The following is a 21,945-nucleotide window of genomic DNA, read 5'->3' as shown; positions in this document are numbered from 1 at the left end:
TTATGGATAAATGTTTGGTTTGATCTAAGCTAGATGATGCTTTAACCAAACCAAAACCTATCTAATCTCATAACCAATGGACTGTTAACGAAATTTGCATAATTAGTGATTCTAGTTCTTTTATACCAAAATAATTGAACCACTTAAATAAATCAAACTAAACATCAAATTGGTGTTAATAAGAAAAATATAATAAATTTTGAGTGTTGAAATATATATTCGTTAAAATGTCAATAGTCTTAGTACTATCTTATAAAGCATTTTGTATTTTCTTTCAAAGTAATTGAACTATCTAAATTACCTTTCTTTTTTATTTACTAATTTAAACATCTCTACCTAATATGCCTATAATACCCTTAAATCTCAACCATTCATTTTTCTCTCTCCTCAAATCTCAACCACTCATTTTTTCTCTCTATTCCATTACTATCTTATAAAGCATTTTGCCTTTTTTTTTTCAAATCTTAATTAAGTAATTGAACTACCTAAATTATCATTCTTCTTTATTCACTAATTTAAACATCTTTACATAATATACTTATAATACCTTAAATCTCAACCATTCATTTTTATCCCTCCTCAAATATTAACCACTCATTTTTTTCCCTCTCTCTTCCATAAATCATTTTATTCCTCCAATTCATTTAAAATATTTTATCTCAAAAACCGTATAGCGATAAATTATAAAAGTATATTGTGTGAGTGTACTTAAAATTTCATGTTATTTCATTAGAGATGTCATTCGATATACTTTCGACGAATTTTTAAATCTGAGGGCGAAGCCCGTACGGTTAAGGTATTTGGCTATCATATTTTATGACTTGACCTATCACCCCCACCATCTCACCGCTGTAACGCGCATGAATTATCTCTCTTTTTTTTTAAGTGAGTTCTTTAACTCTTTTTGTCTCCTAATTTCCCTTTTTGTCTAACGGTTCTCCATATATTGATTTTAGAATTTTAGTATATACTCGTATTCGTTAAAAACCCCATATATAGCTTTTTTAAGTGAGGTTAGTGAGTTCTTCTTGTCACCTTTTTCCTTTGTTGTCTCATGGTTCTTCATGTACTGATCTTAGAAGGTATTAATAGATGATTAACTGACAATGGACCCAAAATATACCTAATAATCAATTAATCTAAATCTGTTAAACCAAAATTTAATGGCCGGCTAGGGTTTTCAAATAAAAAAAGTTTTGCTTATGAAGGTAACAAACTAAACTGGTTCATGTTCATCTTAAAGCGACCCATCCGCGGCCATTTATGTTTGGCAAACTAATTAATTAATAGTTGGCATTTTGTAGCTATGGTTGTAATGATAGCTATAATTTTATAAATACATTTAATGTTTAGGAACAACAACAATTGTATCCAATCTCTGAGCGGTTATGGAAGATGTGAGCTGTAGACAATCTTACCTCTACCCAAAGGTAGAGAGACTGTTTCCATAAGGACCTCCGGCCAAGAAGATGTAAAAGCCATAAAGGGAGTCTTTATACATGTCTATCGAGAACATGATAAGACGATATACCTGTCAGCTGGGTCCGTTGGGTATGGCTACCTTAAGAGTAGAGAAGAGTAGCAAACGTACGGCCTAACAATACCTTAGCACAGTACATAAACTCTAGCAACCATAGTACGCAAATAACAACATAAAATGTAGAAACATAATAAACAACGTCTTCAACAAGGAGCTCAAACAGGAGGAACGTAAACCGCCAGGACAAACATACCTATACATATGTATTGACTAAAAACTAAGGGGATTAAACTATTTCTAAACAACCTACGGAGCAAAGTACCTTAGGCCGCTAAGCTAAGCTAAACTAATCCTAGTCTACTCACAAAAACGCTCACAAAACGACAAAGATAACCTACACACCTAGTCCTCTAGAAACTGTCTATTAAGTACACCCGACAACAAAAGAATAAGAGAAAATAGCAACAAGTGACCTAGATAACTAAAAATACAGGTTCAACAAAAACACATATAATAAAAATCATATAGAACGTAGACAAAACAATAACCAAGGGGAAGTATCTAAAAATGTAAATGATAAGATTTGACATAAAACTTATAATTAATAATTCAATTGGTTGGTAGTTACTTGAATTAAGGAGAAGACTAACGCGTACGTCATTTGATTATAGCGCAACGGCTTTAAGTCATTATTGATTAAAATCCTCTCTTTTTTCGGTATGCCGTTCCGCGAGCAAGCAGTGAGAAAACAAAGCAGGCTGTGCGGTGATGTTAGAATTTGCACCTACTATAAACTAGAAGTTTGTTTATGGAACTTTTAGATTAGAAGTTTTTTATTCAAATCAAAAACTTTAAGCTCTTCTAACTAAACGTAACTTTTTATTTAATAAAAACTTTTTAGCAATGCTAAAATCTCTAAAAAATTAACTTCTCCCCAATCATGTAGCCAAAACCAGATATAATCCTAAATATTTTCCAGAACAGTAATTAAAAGATCATTAGATAAAATCTTCCTTCACACATAATGGCCTAGTAGCAAGGCACAATAGTGACCATGAACTATATGCAATCTCTATTCATCGGCGATACATATAACCCAATGAAAACTCATACTCCACGTACATGGTTAACAAGACTTATAGTGGCACCAAAAAACCCTTTGATTCCATTTGTTAAGGATTCACGTATAGACGTACCAATAACGAACAATCGAAAAAGAACAGAAAAAGCTTCAATTCTTAGATTTATGAAAATAATATGTTCATGTTTTCAACAACTTTCGACCATTGTTTTGTAAGAAACCCAATTTTCACCATCTTGAGAAGACCCAATTTGTTCTTCCAGCAACCACTCTAGCTCACTCGGTCTACAAGGTATCATAAGTGCACCTTCATGGTCGAACCCATACTCTTCCGCAGCTTTCTCCAAGAGTCTTAGAAATGAAGGATGGCGGAGGTACGTGATAGGAACAACAAATCTCCTTTCAACATATTCATCGGACGCTATAACTGCAAAATGACCTTCTTTCACGTCTTTTGGGACCATTTCTTGGTCCGTATACGAATCTGGTCTTTTCTTGGCCAAGAAAAGACCCTTTTGCAGCCTCTCCTTAAGCTTCAAAATGCCATTGTTTTTCTTATTACTACTACTACTCATCTTTGCCATTTTAGTTTTCTACACTTTTGTATCGAATACGTACCCTTTGTTTGCTATGCACTATTTCTAGACTTTTGTATCCTTATATACACCGATAGAGAGCGAGGGAGAAAAATATTGTGAGCATTTGCATGTGCATGAGGCTTGTACTTTTGAGCACAAAGGGCCCCTGTTAAGGTGAAGTCACCTCTATGCCTACTTTATTGACAAATATTACAACTTATCTTCAATATTGTATATATTTGCTATGTATAATAATGTATAGTTGTATACATATGTAATGGGAAATTGAATATGGGGTTCTTCCCCATCTAAGCTTAGATCTCACACACAAATATTTTAACATTATTTGTATTAAAACAAATAATGGGGCCTCCATGATATTTATGGATTAAAAAAACCAATTGTGAGGGGTTCTCATCTAAGCTTAGATGGGGGACAACCCCATATTCACTTCCCCCGTATGTGATAATATATATATACATGGTCACAAGTTTGAAGATATTATCGGGCGTATAGTACGTACGTAGTAGATCTAACAACTAGTCCAAAAGCTCAAGATGTAACGGGAGCATGACATACATGTGGTAACTCATGAAACCACGACGGCATGATAAAAGTGTGTAAAACCGCTTAAAATTCAAAGGGTCATATACTCATTTTTTCTTATCCCGATTTAATCGCCAGGTTTGCAGATCATCCACAGAAACCTCGCGATGGTTGATGGGCCAGCACATGAGAAACAACTGTTTGTAGTAGTCCTGAATGTCTCAACCAAAATCCTTCATCTGGCCCTAAATCAAGACTTTTGGATTACTAGTTTCTATACTAAGAGGGTGTTTTCAATTCTGTTTTAAAATGATTATGTGATTATTACCTATGTAATTAAAACATAAATAATCTGAAAGAATTTTTGGCTGAAAAAGTGATTATCTGCGTTTTCTCTTTACGAAAGAGCAAGTAAAAACATGTTTTTCAAAACGCTTTGAAAAAAACAAAATCCATTTTAAAATTGTGATTTCAGACACCCCTAATAAGTCTAAGCACATGGCAATTAATGTAAATAATGCAAATCAGAATTCGGTCAGTCACACTATATACCAGTTGCTTAAAGTTTATTTTGTTTTTTCTAAAATCGCACTCACCAAAAGTTTGTCATGCTATGTAAAAAGTACGTCCTTGCCAATCTAAAAAAACAAATTCACCAATATCATTACTATTACTCTAAAGCACGTACTAAATACTTATTCGCTTCCGTACAACCTCAATTAAGTACATTATTGTAAGGGGTGACATAATTGTTGAAAGTTTATGGTAATTTTGGCTTTGATTTCATACCAAGACGATGATATCTTCTGTTGATGTATGATCACATAATCATGTCCTTTTTTCGATATTTTCTATCATCACTTCTAGTTTAAAGCATCGTTCATTATCCGATAACTATGAAGGGCACAAAACACTCCCATGAGAGTTTTCAGGGACAATGGGACCTTGGCATGACTAAAAGCTCAAGGCAGCAGGGCCTGACCAGCACACACTGATAATCACAACACAACTGAAGTGTTGTACCTTGAGTGTTTGAAGTTGTACCTTCAATAAATATTGAGTATGGGGTACTAATAGTACATATACAAAATACCTGGACTTCATAATATATATATAAAAAAGTGCACCAGAAGGCCCAGAAACAATGCCAGTGAGTAGCAAGTGTGACTGATTAAGAGTGTTCAATGATATATATCATTTTTTATTTATTACTTTGTGTGATGTCGAGTTAATCTAAGACAAGACAACCACCTCGTTTATTGCTAGTCAGTCCTGTCTTTTGTTTATGTAAATTTTGCCATTATTTTTTTAAAAACGTTTTTGGTTATATAAAAATGAGAAAAGGATGTGATTTTACTGATGCAACAATGATGTTATTTAGTTATATATGATTAAGTTTTAGCATAGATTGTGTTCTTGACACTAGACGATCCATACACTATATTAAGGAGGGTAAAAAAAGTATCAAATTTAGTACCAAGGGATGTCAAGGATATGAATAGTTGATGCATATTTCTCCACGTAAACATTGTTGTAATGCAGTTATTGAAATCGGCAGAAAGATCTTTGTATTGAATATTTGAATTCCTTTATGTCACATCGGGTTTCTGATTGGTTGATCGATTAAGGTAGAGTCGTTAGTATGTACAACAACAAATGCTTTGAGACGGTTGATTGATCAATTGGTCCCCTCATGAAATGTTAACTTTATAGGAGGTTAATAACAATCACAAGATCAACCGAGCAAGTCGACCAACAAACAAAAGGCAATCGAAACAGAAAGTAAACACATTTTTACTTGGTGAAAAAAATAAGTAATACGTAAATTAGAGCATGCTCATAGTTCAGTAAGATCTGCAGTTAATTTTTTTTAGCTATTTGGGAACTTATCTACTGCTTTCTATTTATATGTATATTGAATTCCAAGAGTACAAAAAGGGTTTTCCTAATGCTAACTTTTGTTAAAAGTATTTACAAGCATAGAAGGCTGTAAAAAACAAGGGGTATGAATGCATTGTCAAGCTGTGCGGTGTACGCCTCCAGCAAACCACTCACTGTGACCGCCAACAGAAGAGATAACCAGTGCTGCACCAGTATGTGATGAAGAGTCAGGCCAAGAATGCATCTATATATGAGTTTGTGTACGTGCAAACACGAACACATGATAGATGGCAGATGGGTCAACTTTGACCCATTTACTTACTTATGGGACAATTTGGGTTTAGCTTAATAAGGAAACATGTAAACGGGTTAAAAGTAGCAGACTATGTCTATGCAACCACCTAGATTGTATTTATTCTATGATTTTAATTATTAATGTAGTAATATTTTAAGGCACAGCCAAGACCAGCACATTTTGACCCGAACCAGTTACCTGAACCATCCATCATGCCACCTCTCATAATTATAGAGTAGATACACACACACACACACACAGAGAGAGAGAGAGAGACCTGAGTGAACATGTTTCCAGTGGCTGCTAATAGTGGAAGCAAAGCAGAGCAAGCGGCCAGGACCGATGTGATGCCAGCAGCGGTTCCCTCAACGGTTTTCTCTACACATACAAAGCTCTTTTTAGTGGGTGATGAAGGGGAACATCAGTTACCAACCAGAATAAGATATTACTCACTGCCTGTTTTACTCCACCGCAGAACTCCATATTTGTAGCCAACCATAGATGCCTAGAAAAAGGTTTATAATATCCATTAGATCACTAGTCAATGATGCTATTTTAGTATAACTTAATATATTCTAATCTAAATTAATGTTTTTATGTTATTTAAAAATACATCCTCACCATGGTATCTCCAATTCCAAGACTCAGAATTCCAGCAAAAGGAGCTAGAGGCCGATCATTGAAACCAGAAGACATCCAAATAGGCAACGCACATCCCAAAAGAAGTGAAAAGTGGCTGCATAAAGACATGCATAGCATTAAGTAAATGCTGCTTTTTGACATTAAGCTATATGCAATTTAGAAATAAAGGAAAGAACATAATAAACACCTGACTATAAGATGATCAGAGTCACGATGATCAGTGAAGGCATTCATAAATTGATGTACAATTGGTCCCAGGGGCCGAATTCTCCATACCTGCCAATGAACAATGTTATCTATGCAACCAAACAATATATACAACATGATATGATCCACAATGAAATTTAAAACTAAAAAACTTTTAAAAAAACAACTAAGAACATCAAAAGCAAGTTTTAAGAGGAAATTTTACTCTAATAATTTCAAGCACTAAAAAAACCCCCAAAGCTGCACCGAAAGCCAAGTTCAAAAACGCTGGCTGAAAACAAAAACAGAGAAATGCAAAATTTAGGTGCGTTAGCTAGAAAGTCAAACAAACAAGATATGGTCAACCTAAAGGCGGGATAGAAGTGGCAATTTTGATCCATATGCTAAGGAACGGGTCAATTCAGGTTATGTTTTAAAGCTAAACGGTCAAAAAGTTAAAATGAAAACTACTACCTGAAAAAGAGGTCAGATGACTCGAATGTAGACCCAAGTTTTTTTTTCAAGATATGAAATTTTTTTAATATTATTAGATCACACATATATCAGATTTTAATGTGGGCATAAGTGTTTCAAGTCAACCCAACCCAACTAAAACTGTTTCCACCTAAATCGGTGTTGACCTGTTACGGTTTTACCCAACCTGCCTATTTTGCCACCTCTAAAGAGAAGCATTAATCCAAGCTTGGACATGCATATCACCTGGAAGATAAGTGCAGGCACAAACATTAAGACTGCAACCAGATGGTAGTATTTTCGGAGAAGAATTCGCTCAATCTTACTGTTCTTGGAGATATTGTAAAAGCGCAGCACGGATGCACATATAACGGCAACCCAGTACACACACAAAGAAAGCCTTTTATGTGGTTCAGAGAAAACAAACTCTAACACCCTGACGAGAAGAATTAGTTGGCGTAAGGGACGCTAATAAATCAAAAAGCTCCATATTACATTTATATGACCACATAATAGTTGTCACAATCTTTTGCAATGGCCACGGGCAAGGATAAAAGATATTCAAATTGAAATTAAGCGATAGAGCTGAGCAGTACCATAAAAAGGGATGAACAGAGAAATTTTGGACAAACTGCATCCACAATGGAACAATTGCTAATAAAATAAATGCTAGGGAGCCATAAAATATAACAGATCGTCCACGCTCATGATGTCCTATGACTTCAGAATTTTCCGAGTTGCTATATACTTCCCATCTTTGAAGGATGAATTTGAACAACAATGGAGAAAGAAGAAGGCCAAGAAGCATTCCCTGCACACAAGATAACACACTTAGAGCCAAAAGTTATAGAGTACGGCATGTGGCATTAAAGTAGCCAGGCTTTAAAACCGTGAAACAATATCCAATTAAACTTTGAAGGAGTTGAAATACAATAACATAAGTAGTATTAGTGTTTTATGGAGCAATTTAACAAACATACCTGAATGATAATGCTTATCTCACTTCTTTCTGCCCCATACGAGACAGCAGTTAACCCATAAGATACAAGGTACTTGCTAATCTGTTCACACACAATTCAGCGTCAACCTATAATATGGCATCTCACCAATAGATATGGTTATTACGTAAATAAATTGTTAGTTTCCCTTTACAAATGGCTCTTGGATGACAATTATTTTTATTTTATAAACCCCCAAAAAAATGGATTCTGTAGATGTGCATAGTTGGATGGAATCACATGGGATTCTATGTTGATATAAGAGCAACACATGAGACTTTCTATTACACCGACAATGTGCCAAAAAAGAGTGACTATAAAACATGTAAAGTAATAGTACCTTTGCTATAGTAAATGCAAACATGTCTCCAAAATATACAACAAATCCAGCTGTAACCAAAAGTGCCTCCCCTAAAACAAATTCAGCAACGTACAATCAGATTGTGACAAAACCATGACTAAAAATGAAAAAGAAAGATCATGAAGGACATACCAAATGAAACACATGCTGGAAAAGTGTGGAGTACATGCTGAATGAATTTCACAGCTGCTAATCCATGACAGACAATCCACAACAAAGTAAACACTATGTATGGTCCTGCAAGATGAGTAAAACCAAGTGCAAATTTCCATTTTAGCAACTTCTCAATAACTTTGAGTAATAAAAGGCACGCTTCAACATAAATACTAGCTAAAACACAAAAGACTAAATCTTGAGATATAAAATAAGTTTAAAAACCTACCACTGGAAGACTTTGCAGAAAAAGACAGGTAGCACATGGTTGTAAACAAGGCTATGGAACTAATACTTAGTTTCATGTTCCAACCACTATAAAAAGAAGCTGGCTTTGTCTTATCAGATTGATGTCGACAAATAAAGCTAAGGAAAACCAGAACACATAGGCAACTTGTAGAAGTTGCCCAATATTGAAATCGTACATATTCAACATCTGCACACATAAAAAAATCATGTATGAATTTGCAAAACAATACCTAATGTGAACAACAACTCCATTAAATATAGTCTACTTATATTTTTTAAAGATACGAGAAGCATATTTTTGGGCTTTTTGGCTTAATGAAAATTTGTAATGCCATTATGCTCAATTTTATATACTTGACGTTCTTGGCTTATACGAGTATAAGCATTTAACTCAAGTTCATAGGCTCATAAGTTGGTATTAATGAGCGTATTAGCCATTTAAATTTTCGATATGCCACACACAAACACACACACATACACATATATATATGTTGGAGTTACAATATACCTTCAATGCCTACTTCATTCGCCAAGAAAGCTCTCGATAACTGTATTAACTTCGAAACTGCAAGACCGGGAAGGGTAACTGCCCCCAAAAGAATCCCTGATGAAGCACCTGGTCTAAAATCACAAACCCAAATAAAAACTTTCAAAATTAAGTTTCACAAAAAAACTGAGAATTACTTAAGTTATCTTTCTTTCTTTCTTTTTTTTTTTTCCTTTTATCTTCTTCTTAAGCTAAAGGGCTAAGTGCGTCGAAATGTAACTAAATATGATCAAACCTCTATAGTGGTAACCAACTAATATTGTGTGTTAAGAACTTAATAAAAATGTTCAAATCATGTAACCGACCAATCAACAACTTGCACGTGGCAGCTCATATGGGTTGCCACGTATACCATATTACATGATTTAGACAATTTACCAAGTTGTCAACATAAAATGCCCATAACTTTAGTTCATTCTTAATAGAGACATTTGATTATAGTCAGTTACATTTCGAGATACTTAACCCTAAGCTAAAATAAATCATAGAGATAGTTGCATAAAAAAGTAATAAACTTGTCACGTTTTGCTATTGTATGTATCGAACTCTCGGACCCTATGCATGTAGCCTCTTGTACCTTGGAAACTGCTAAAGTGGTATTCGTTATAACGATGTGGCCGCTGACGTGTCAACTTTAAATTATGCAAGTTTTTATAGCAAAACGCCACAAGTTTATTACTTTTCATACACTTTTCCCTGTTACCAATTATCAAAGTTAACCCACTACCAACTTCAAATTTTAGGAACAAGGGCCATTTCATAATCACAATATATATATATATATATATATAAACAAATAGAGAGATGATAAAGATTACCTGGTGTTGAAATGTAAGTGGGAAGATTCAACTGAGATCTCAACAAATAAGGCAAAAACAGTAATAATTAAAAAAGATAAACTTTCATATACAATAGATATAGATACAACTGATGATGATGTGGCAGAGTATAGAATGGCGGAAACAAAGAGCAAAACGACAGCCCTTTCACCGTTTAATAACCATGATGTTGATGAACCAGCCACCACCATGGCTGTCTCTTTGTTAACCAACTTTAGTGTTTTTTTTTTTTTTTTTGATGAAACAAGGGCTTAAAAAATTAGGGGTTTATGATTTGGATTGAATTGAATTGGAAAAAAATAAATAAATTTGCATTTTGATTGAATTGGAGTTTGCAATTGAGAGAAAGCGAGGGAGAAAAAAAAACAAGATTTGGGGGTGGAAATAATAAGGGGATAGGTCGTTGGTCTTTTTTATTTTATTTTTAATAGTAGTGGGTCAACTAACTCGGTTACGACTTGGGATTATTAATATTACCACAATATGAGGTTGTTACCGTGACGATGGGGTGGTGACGGATACTGGTAGTGTCCATGACTTGTGGCAGCATCGAATGGTGTAGGGAAATTAGTAACGGATGTAAAGTTTATTGATATAAAAGAATTAGTGAAGATATGTTTAAAAATAAAAGAATTTAACGTATTTCAAAGTATGGTTAGAAAAAAGCGAACAGAAAAATTGAAGAATGGAAAAAAAAAAAAAATCAAAACTGAACCACCAAAACCATAATCAAACTGTTTGATTTTGGTTTTTCAAAAATCGAAGGATTGGTTTGGGTTTTGATTTTACATGTCAAAAAAAGACCAAAAAGTCGAACCGAATCGAACCAAATATAATTAACTTTATTATATATCTATATTTATTAGTTATGACTAGTAAATATATTAAATATATTTCAAACTTTTTTTGGGCTGTTAATGTACACATCAAAATCAATGTTAAGTTTTAGATGAATATATACAATAAAATTCTTGCAACACGATACCATGTGAAAACATGTTGCTCTAGCCTATGGAGCCCACATACGATTTTTTCGTATCATTGGAAGGGGTCATATTATATATAGAATTCTTTGAAAGGACTATTAAAAATTCAGTGTGTTTGCACCTATTCGGGAGTCACAGGGGAGGCTTGGCACCATCTATTCCTCACTTGTCTTTCTCTCTGTATCTAACAGTATCACACGTATGATGAAAAGGAACGGGATGACTGTGGTCTCATACTTTTCACACTTTATCTATCACTTTCATACTATCTGAATAAATTTAAATTCTACATATCATTTTGCTTATTATAGTCTTCAAAAATATGATTACTAAATTACAAAGCGTCGGTTATAAAAATTAATCAGTGGATACATACGACAATATAAGTGTTCACGAAAACTATGAGGGTTATAATTATGTCTAATAGATGGGGGAAATTTTGTATTATCAAACCTGTATAAATAAGGACTCAATAGTCAGTACTTCAAAATGTAAATAAATTATATGAATTATCATAGCGTGTAACTAATTTCACTCATCATTGTATATTTATATGTAATATACTTCAATTCAAGGGTTTTGCCCCTTAGACTCCAGTACCAGCGGTGCTATCCCCGGACACCCGTTCTTTTAGAGTTTTTCGCTTCTGCCCCTTAGATTATAACAAATTCAAATAGGCGTTCATTTCACACCGTCAAATCTATATGACGTTACTGACGAAATTGATCAATAAAGTTAATCTATCTACACTAATTAGCCTAAAATTGATTAACATATATCAGTAACAACATATCAAATCTTAATTATATTATTAGTTTATAGTTATTGATAAGAGTGGTTGAAAAATGATTATTATATCATTTGGCCAATGTTTTGGGTTAAGTAATGAGTAATCTATATACGTATCATAAGTAACATGATAATAAATATAGTATATTTTTAAATATATGAAACAAAATCCTTGGCGAAATAATATTCTGTATGAAACAACAGTAGCATGAATTTCGATCTCATCAATGAATGCCAAAGTTTAATTTGAAAGACCTTAATCTATATCTACTTTGAGTATTTGAATTTATAAAATGAGTTTTACTAAGACCGGTTCTTATAACTTCTTCTCCGGTGCATCCTCATTGCTTAGGACGTTGGATTGTCAGCGAGAGTACTCTTCCGCCGTGCGTTTTTACTCAACTTCTCAGTTAAAATAAAAGTTGAAAAAGCAAACGGAGGAGGACATTGAAAATGGGGCCAAGGATGCTTAATGTTGCTATTTTAAATAATAAAGTATTTTGTTTAAATATTTTTAAAAACAAAAAAAAATTGTAAATTATTTGACGAGGTGGCGAAAAAGTTGCAAGAAGTTTGTCTTATCAGTTAGAGAGAATCCTGAAGAGAGTCTTGAGTGATGTGGCGCTGAGATGGCACCTGAGAAATTCTAAGAAGCTATGTCTTATAAGAACCGGCCTAAAAGATATCGTGTTTTTATCATGAAAATGAGATTTTTACTAACTTTTAGTAGTTGGATTTTATGAAAATGAGTTCTAAAAGTCAAAAGAAAACATGGTTTTTTCAGAGTTCAAAGGGAAAGCTTTAAAGGTTAAAGAACACGTAGTCTGTTTCATCATTGACTTTTGAAGGAAATATTCAATACTCATTAACATGGTTTATTGCTGTTTAGAAAAAAAAAAAAAATTAAACTGATTTATTATGTAAGAAAATAGTTCAATAATAATAATAGAGACTTTATTGGTCATTGATTTTAGAAAGATAATATTCACTAGTGGTTTGGTGACTAACCATAAGTCTTAAGGGGTGTTTGATAGGATGAAATCATAAAGAATGAAATTACAGGTGAGAATGGAAATGTAGAGAAAATGAATGCTCATGAATAATCGAAATCTATTCTCTTGTTTGGTGCTACAAAAGAACATATAGTGAAAATGAGAAGGATAATTATTCACATGTTTGGTTATGATATAAAAAAAAAAAGTAAGAATGGAAATAGAAGCTCATCATCATAATGCATCTCCAAATAAAAAGTTATATACGAAAACGTATGTTTTTCAATTAAAGTAATATATAAAACTTACATACATGTTGTGCTAAAATCCAAAACTTTGATGATATGGGTCAATCACATATAACAAAGTTAATCCATATTTTGAAATTTGCTTTTTCTTTAATAAAAAAAAAAAGAAAAAGGAAAAATGGTAAATCCATATTTACAAAAGGAGATCTAAGAGAGAAACATACATAGACAATCGAGTGTAACGAAGGAAAAAGGATATGCTAAAAGTATGAAAGTATATCAATCACAAGAATAGTATTTGAAAAGAAGTGGTTACGTATCAATTATTTTTTAATTTTTGAAACCTAGAAAAAATCCTTAAGAGGGTTGATTATTTTCATTTTATGGGAACATGTGAGTTGCACATGTTGTTAAATATTTATAACTCACAATTTTGTCTTTCACTGTGTATTCCCACGTAGAAAGGAGCCCTTCATAAAATTATCATTCCATCCATTTCTCAAAATTATCATTCCATCCATTTCTCTATTTTTTTGGTAGAATCAAATATGGGGAAAGGGAATGCATTTTGGGGACATCCTTTCCATTCTCTAACTCAAACAAACAAAGGAAGTTTTTCCTTTTCTCTTTCTCACCTTTCCTTTCCATCCTACCAAACACCCCCTAAGTTCGAACTATGCTAATAACGTGGTTGGCCGAGGTTAGGAAGATGGTTACAACTGCCATGGGATAAGTTTATCAATCTCTACTCCCTAATAAAGCAAATCCCCTCCCCCCAATTAAATATTTCTGTATTTGAAATACCTTATTTGCCCTTGGACTTTTTTGTTTTTTTTCCCTTTACGTAACTACCCAAAATCCCTAATAAAGCAGACCGTCTTTCCTATTATTACCGACGCATTGCGCGGGTACCATGCTAGTTACTCAAAAAAAAAATTTGAACTACTATTATTAAAAAAACAACCTCGCTAGCAACTTAACAAGGCGATAATGTAACTACAAATAGACATAAAAATAAAACATCAAACAAGAAACTTAAACCATGGTTTTTAGCCCTATTTTTCAACCAAAAATTAAAATTAAATTAGTGGTTAAGCTCTCAAAATGTAATAAAAAAAATACACAAATATTTATGTTATATAATGAACCACTCAAGTGTTCATCGTATGTAATGAATTTTCAAATTCCGGTTATTGAATGCACCAGACCAATCACAAACTTGCAAACTAACAACGTAATATTGGACGTGACAAGTTATATGATTGCATCATGCTAATATATACCTGAATACATCCAATAACCAACATTTAAAAGTTGATTACATACCATAAATATTCGAGTGATTCCAAGATCATAAACCCTATAAATTATGTAAAAATTTGAGGTGTAAAATTCTCTTTGACCAATTGTATAGTCATCATGCTAATCTATCCAATGGCTAAGAATTGATGAGGGGATTTCATCTTAAGGCTCCTACATAATATGGAGGATTAAAAAATTTTATTTTATTAATTACGAGTATTAATTTTCAAGGTCATGGTCATTGACCTTGCCAAATTTTAAATCTGAAATGACAGTCGTCATCACCTTCAAGCCTATCAAGTTGGACTAGCGTTTTGGCCAAGTCAAATTATGACAAGGACTAGAAATGGGACTTAGAGCAAGACCGAGTGAGTTTACCGGGAAATTAAAAAAAACTTGAGCCCATCCATCGGTCCCTGCCACGGATCAAACCAAACCCAAACTTTGGTCTTTTTGACAAACTGAGTAGGGCCACGGGACCGGGTCTCTTTTAGCAATTCCTCATTGTGGTATCAGAACCAAGTCTTTTACATCACTTTACATTTTACATATAACAAATACAACCTTATAAATGGCTTCCTATAGAACAAAATTGGAACACTCAAATTAAAAGAAACATTTACACTCTCAAAAACAGCCGAAAAGTGATAAGAAAGTGCATATGTATTCTTTCATTCATCTTCTGTCATTCGTCGTAGTTTTACAACACACAACTCTAAATAAAGACGAGTTCTTCTTCACACAAAGATGTAGCAATAGAAAAATAAGAACCCGATACCCAAGAGCCATTAGTGAAAGGATCAGTAGATTTTTCCATTTCGAATAAGCATCAGGAGAAACATCATATACGTTATGAAGTGCTTGGTACCCTGATATCGTCCTAACCTGTCCCACTGCAAATGATGTTCCATCATACTCATTCTCCAAGAGACCCTAAAACACAAGTTAAAAAATTAATTACTTTCCAAGATTATAAAGCAATCTTTTTATATTACCTAAGTTTTAAAGAGTTCATATAATCAACTTGCCTGGATCGAGTAAGTATGAAAAGCAATGTAGGATATAGGATACATCCATACCGGTCCAGGTAAAGCACTTCGGATTCGGAAATAACCAGCAGAAAGTATCATCACAACCTAGAACAGACCAATATTAGATTGAATAAATCTACAAGTTGTTTTCTATTAATCGATAATTATATATGACAATGATCAAATCTCAGAAAGTTGCAACAATATGCTTTGCCGGATGTCACGAAAGTCACAAAGTTTCCATAATTTGGTGAAATTTGAAGCTAAAGTTAAAAAATCATCCATTGTCATCACTCATCACAAATATTTCATCACTTAAGCCTTTACTTTCTTTAAAGAGAGTTACAATCACCTTTTATTTGCTTACTGTAATATATTCCATCACTTAAGCCTTTACTTTCTTTATATAGACTTACAATCTTTAGTACATAGACCTTTTCTTTGCCCCTAAGTATTCTTAGTAGACGAGATTTAAAAGTTAAAAACTTTTCTTGAATAACATGAAAATTTTTTATTTACACATCGGCAAGGGGTCATATAATTACATCAAGTAAGTCGGGTTGTTAAGCCAAGAGAAAAAGGGTAATGGAAGGAACCCTAGCCCCGGTACCACAATTGGATACCCATCAACTCACCCCATATGAGCCATATGATGCAGGTACAATACCTCCATCCTAATTCCCACATGATCTGGGCACCGCGAAGGATCAAATCCGCGTATTTAAACTTCACATGTAGGCCTAGTCTTCATGGGTAACAGGTACCTTAAATGAATTATTTTTTGTGCCAAGCGGGGATCGAACCTGAGACCTTAAGGTCACCAAGTGATTTCCTTACCACTAGGCTAACTCCTTGTGCCACAAGAAGAAACGTTATTTACATCTACTCAATAATTAAGAAAATTAAGCTACAATGATGAATTGAGAGACTTCACTAGCACTACTATAAGTTTATTTGGTATGTTACAAAAATATATTTCTACTAAGTAAACCAAATCTATACTCCTTCATAAAGCATATGAGTCATGTCTTAATTTTCAAAAATTTAAATACGAAGAAATTACAATATTACCCTTCCACCAAACTACCATATACACTTAATTAATTTAGTTAACACTATTAATGTACAAAATTGTCAAAATCAATAAAACTGGTTACAAAATTATAAATTTTACTTAAAAACCCACCACCAACTAAGATGGTATATTACACCACCCACAACCATCCTAAGTTCCTAATCGGCGGTCGGCGAAGTCGTTTGCCGCCACCTCTAGCTACATATCTTGATCAAAATTTTTAATCCACCATCCCGATCATGATTTTCCTACTCAGAGGGGAGTGCCCTTCCTTTTATAGGTATAAAACTTTCTTCCTTGTCATGTTAGGTTAACATGCGATATTCTGAATTCCTATCAATCAAACTCTCATACATTCTAGGAACCAAATAGTCGCTAAGTTTCCTTGAGAGGTAAGAATACTTTTATCTAAGTTTCCTAAGTAGCTGAGTTTCTTTAATAACTAAATTCACTTGGTAGCTAAGTTACAGAATATATCTCTACTAAGTAAACCAAATACTAATAATACAAACTAATTTCCAATAACAATCTTAGACACACTAACAACGAAATGTGGGTGACTAACATAAACAGCTGGGAGAAAACTCACATGTATGAACACGAGTGTTGAGATAGTCCAGAACATATCTTGCAAGATGGTGGCAACAATGAGCACCATCCCTTCATTAACCAAAAGGCACATGAAGAAGTTGAGCACAAAATACATCATAAAGCTGAAATCGCTACGAAGCCCCACAAGGAAATAGAAAACTAGACTTGATGAAATGGATATTAGAAACAAAAAAGGAAAACTTGCAAAAAGTTGTCCCATTAAGAAAACTAATCCCCCTGAATGTTGATTTGAATCTTCACAAGCATACACCTGCATGATACATATGAATGTTGTTAGTTAAAATATTATTTATATGGCACTTGATGATTTACTACCTGTTAAATTATAAGTAATTAAGTATCACAATTACCTTGACCTCCTTTAGCTGTGCGGGTACCCCAACAATGCTCAAGAGTGAAGCGAAAGATACAAACACAAAGATTGCTGCAACTCTTGTCTGCAGTTAAACCACAGGATTAAAGACTTGAACACTGAAATCACTTTAGGAAAGGAGACAGACGGTTGTGGTATTGTGTAGCGCTAACTGCATAATAAGGTAACCACATTTGGACCAAGATCTATATTAGAAAATCATTTTTTTGCTTGGAAAAAGATTCCATAACATCCAAACTTTCTGAACTACTAGGTACCCGGTAAAAAATGTTGATGTGACAGTAACTTTGACCAAGTTCAGTAATTTTTGGAGTATGCATCTGGAAAACGGTTTTAAAAAGTTGGTTAACTTTTAATACACTTTGCCCTCTTATGTACAACGAACATTCATAGTTATGCAACTCACCCCGACAGAAGACAACGAATGGCCTAAACCGGTAAAAGCAGTGCCAACACATAACGATAGAAGCAAACAAAGAATCAGCCTAAGCCAATAATATTTCCACTCCCGTGACATAATCAACAACGATCTCCAAGTCAAGACTGCAATCCTTGTAGCACTATTTGCCTTTCCTTTGCTTTTAAGTGACGGGCCTTCCTGTGACAATAAGTCAACAAAGATAGATTATACAATAGCTGAAACTTACGCAAATTACAGTATATCTACCTTGGTCATATAATCTTTATATCAATTATACCCTTTCAGTTAGCCTAAGTATCATCGTCTGGACTGCTGCTGCATCAGCTGAAGATCTATATGTTTCTTCAAGGGTGCGAATTGCAACAGCAGTGTCCATATTAACATTTGAAAAATCCCCATTGTCGTCCTATCAAAATTACATCATTAAATATGTGCGTTAGTTGTTAATAAGGATTACATAATATTAACAAAATAAGCAACACTAACTGCAGCAAGTATGGTAAGGATTTACCTGCCAGGTTTTACACATTGCAATAATCCGGTCAAAGTCTGTGTTAATAGCACGAAGAAAATGATCCGATGGACTTTGCATTATTGGGCAAGGAAATCCGGCATTTGAAAAGTGCTGAATGGATCATAAAATATGTTCATGTTCAGTAACTACAGAAATCATAGAACAAAATCAACAAATCTAATAAATTAATAACTGCACCTATTATTATATCGTAAAGATACCTAGCAACAACCATGAATGTAGGTTAAATCGCAAACCATTAAACAACAACAAAAAATGCTTGATTTCTCATTCCCTACAATCAATATTGCATGTGAATTGAAAACACAAAAACTAGGTACATTACCTGCAAGCAAGCCAGTGTCTCCCCAAAAAACAGTGTGTTTCCATTAGAGAGAAGACAAATTCGATCATAAAGGCCAAACACTTCAGTGCTACTCTGGTAAATGGTGAAAAGTAAGGTGCAGCCAGTGCTCGCGAGCTTCTTCAATGTTACCATCATCAGAAGTGCAGAAACACTGAAAACGGATAATTATTAAGTTAAAGTAAAATAATTAACTCGGAACAAAATGACAACTTAAGATCAAGAAAAATGAAGAATTTGACCTATCAAGATGGTAGAGAGGCTCATCTATAAATAAGACTTGTGGCCTCATCACGAGCTCCCTAGCAATGCTGACACGCCGTCTTTCACCACTAGGAAGGCCTTTCATATAACAATGCCCACCTATGAGTTTATTAGCATAATCACCTAGTGACATGGCAAGTATAGCATCCTCAACAACACTCTTTTTTTGATAAAAGAAACCGGGAAGCTGAAGTAGTGCCGAGTAGTAAAGAAACTCTCGCACAGTTAATGATCCAATAAGTGTGTTTTTTCTCTCAACATATCCCTATAAACGGTAAAAAAAAACTATTAGTCAACAGGATCCACAAAATGACGGATTGACGGGGTCATTTAATACCAATCAAGAAAACCTACATAGGATCCATACTGCAAGTTTGACTTTGCTCCATTGACAAATACTTCACCATATGTTTTTGCTGAATCATCCAGCCTTCCTAAAAAAAGAAAGATAACATGTTAAATCTAATAGAGGTAAAAACCAATAATTTAATGTTTATTTGTATTAAATTTAAACAAATGTGGCATACCAGCAAGGGCCCTCAATAGTGTTGATTTGCCCGACTTTCCCGGTCCCATGATTACTGTCATCGTGCCAGGCAAAGCATATCCATTTGAACTTTTGATCACCCGATCAGAGTATTTCCGTTTACCCTTTATAGTAACCGTTAAATCTTTCCACACAATGGTAGCTCCTGCAATCTTTCTTGCGACAACTGCACCTTCAGGCAATGGTGGAGATGGCATGGAGCCACTAATCCCACTATTAAGCTTTGAAAGAGAAGGTGAAATGGTGGTAGTGGCGGTGTTAATAGAATCACCACCTTCTTCCACACTAACGCCCTCTTCCACCCTAAAGCCCTCTTCCACCCTAACTTCAACATGTGCATTATCCTCCCAATCAGGTGAATCCTCAAATGAAATTGGTTGTCTTAAAGCACCCGGTTTTCTTAAGTAGAAAAAATTACTTGACGGCACTCTACTCGCAGGACTACTAGCCGACGACGATGAAGATCTATAGTTTTCCGAAGATTGTATTTCCTCCATTATTATAGTTAACTTAATACACCATCAAACCATTCAAAACCCTGCCACCAAACACTATTTGAGTAAGCAACATCCAACATTAAAAATCAACACTTTCTTTTCACCTTCCAAGTACCAATCAAAGTGCATAAACTGAAAAGTACATTTAACAAATATACGGCATAAACGATGATATTATACAATAACAACATACTATAAGGAACGAAAAACCACCACCAAGGTGACCTAGTGGTCGGGTTCTGATGTCCCCGCAAGAGGTCTTAGCTTAGAACCTCCCTAAGTTAACATCTTGGGGTGGCTACTGGCTAGGGAAAGGGTTCGGAAATGGTCACGGGTATTTTCTGGTTAGGCCGCGTACATCGAAGTCAAAGACTTGCCCTTCCCATACCCAGAAACCTCCCTGCATTTGTTATCAGGAATGGAAACACGAATCTTGAAAATAAACTAAACTCGAAGCAAGAATGCAAGATTCTAACTTTTTCTTTGAAGAAAGATAAAGATTGGACTTTTACTACAGTATACAGTTTATTTTATTTGGGTTTGGAGCAATGAATTTAATTTTTCAAGAAACATAAAGATTTGATTTTTACTACATTAAAAGGTTCATTTCAACTGGCAATGAATTTAATTTTCAAGAAACATAAAGATTGAATTTTTACTACATTATATAGTTTATTTCATTTGGGTTTTGAGCAGTGAGCTAGTGGCTGAAATGGGTAACCAAGAAATGTGCTAAATAAAGGCATGATAAGCTAAATATATAAGTATGTTATAAGTATAATTGAGGAAATAAAAGCTATAAAATCAACATATTAAAAAAAAAAAAAAAAATGTAAGTAAGAAAGAGTGAGAAACTCACCTGGATCTGAGGGGGTTTGTGTTTGAGAGATGAAAGACAAGAGACAGAATAGAGATGAAGAAAAATCATCATTAATTCATGCTGGTTTCCATCTTTCATTTTCATAAACATCCCCTAATGTTGTATAAAATAATAAAAACCTCCCTTAATTTTTAAACGAAATTACTCGTAAATGTTTAAGGTGGCCTAGTGGCAACACATGTGGGTGCCCGTGTCTCCATTATGTTCGAACCTCACTAGGTGAATGAATATCTTGATAGTTGCGAGAAAAAAGTTTAAAAATGATTGCGAAATATTATGTTTAAGCTGCATATATCTGAATGAAATGGATTTTTCTAATAAAGATTTTGCACGTTTATTTATACACAAATTGTTACATAAACAAACTTTTTAGATAATGAATTTAACATTATCATTTTCGTTGAAGTAAATAAGTCAAATAACTTTATAGGATCAAATTAGATAATTGGTTGCTTCTACCTAAAAATACGTTACCAAATTCATTTATATCTCGATAGGAACAATAGATTTTCATATCTGGACTATAAACAAAAAAATACTATAAAAGATTAATCCTATCTACGATTTACTTTTTTTTTATTGTATCCAAGTATCATATATACATTCTAACTGATATAGATATGCATGATCTTGATAAGTTGTTAGTAACTTAGTATTATAGAATGGTATGTTAATGTTAGCTAAAAATTGTTACATGTGATATCTGTAGGGGGCTGTTTAGTCAACTAAAACTTGCTAGT

At 33.9% G+C, this 21,945-nt stretch overlaps 3 protein-coding genes across 3 annotated transcripts; all 3 read right to left on the bottom strand.

The window, feature by feature from the left end:
- Window positions 1–2,413: 2,413 nt before the first annotated feature.
- Window positions 2,414–3,174, bottom strand: LOC122583893 (auxin-responsive protein SAUR50-like). The gene has a single exon (XM_043756266.1). It carries the CDS (start codon window positions 3,143–3,145, stop codon window positions 2,750–2,752), a length of 396 nt encoding a protein of 131 aa, XP_043612201.1. The 5' UTR covers window positions 3,146–3,174; the 3' UTR covers window positions 2,414–2,749.
- Window positions 3,175–5,540: 2,366 nt separating this feature from the next.
- On the bottom strand, window positions 5,541–10,687 carry LOC122581369 (dolichol kinase EVAN). Its single transcript, XM_043753589.1, has 14 exons — window positions 10,290–10,687; window positions 9,433–9,545; window positions 8,905–9,111; window positions 8,655–8,759; window positions 8,502–8,572; window positions 8,144–8,224; window positions 7,760–7,974; window positions 7,410–7,599; window positions 6,916–6,981; window positions 6,691–6,779; window positions 6,483–6,597; window positions 6,315–6,366; window positions 6,139–6,239; window positions 5,541–5,770 (listed from the first exon to the last, which is right to left on the bottom strand). The coding sequence occupies exons 1-14, from the start codon at window positions 10,499–10,501 to the stop codon at window positions 5,657–5,659; spliced, it is 1,731 nt and encodes a 576-aa protein (XP_043609524.1). The 5' UTR covers window positions 10,502–10,687; the 3' UTR covers window positions 5,541–5,656.
- A 4,585-nt stretch (window positions 10,688–15,272) lies between these two features.
- LOC122582677 (ABC transporter G family member 3-like) lies at window positions 15,273–21,270 on the bottom strand. Its single transcript, XM_043755105.1, has 12 exons — window positions 21,185–21,270; window positions 19,809–20,366; window positions 19,636–19,715; window positions 19,260–19,546; window positions 19,000–19,171; window positions 18,651–18,764; window positions 18,417–18,545; window positions 18,125–18,316; window positions 17,696–17,782; window positions 17,323–17,595; window positions 15,656–15,763; window positions 15,273–15,560 (listed from the first exon to the last, which is right to left on the bottom strand). Exons 2-12 carry the CDS (start codon window positions 20,323–20,325, stop codon window positions 15,303–15,305), a joined length of 2,217 nt encoding a protein of 738 aa, XP_043611040.1. The 5' UTR covers window positions 20,326–20,366; window positions 21,185–21,270; the 3' UTR covers window positions 15,273–15,302.
- Between the last annotated feature and the right edge of the window lie 675 nt (window positions 21,271–21,945).

Source organism: Erigeron canadensis, chromosome 9 (genome assembly GCF_010389155.1).
Source record: "Erigeron canadensis isolate Cc75 chromosome 9, C_canadensis_v1, whole genome shotgun sequence".
In the NCBI taxonomy this organism is placed as follows: domain Eukaryota; kingdom Viridiplantae; phylum Streptophyta; class Magnoliopsida; order Asterales; family Asteraceae; genus Erigeron; species Erigeron canadensis.
Note: the sequence above shows the minus strand (reverse complement) of the source record. Positions and strands in the feature narration are given on the sequence as shown.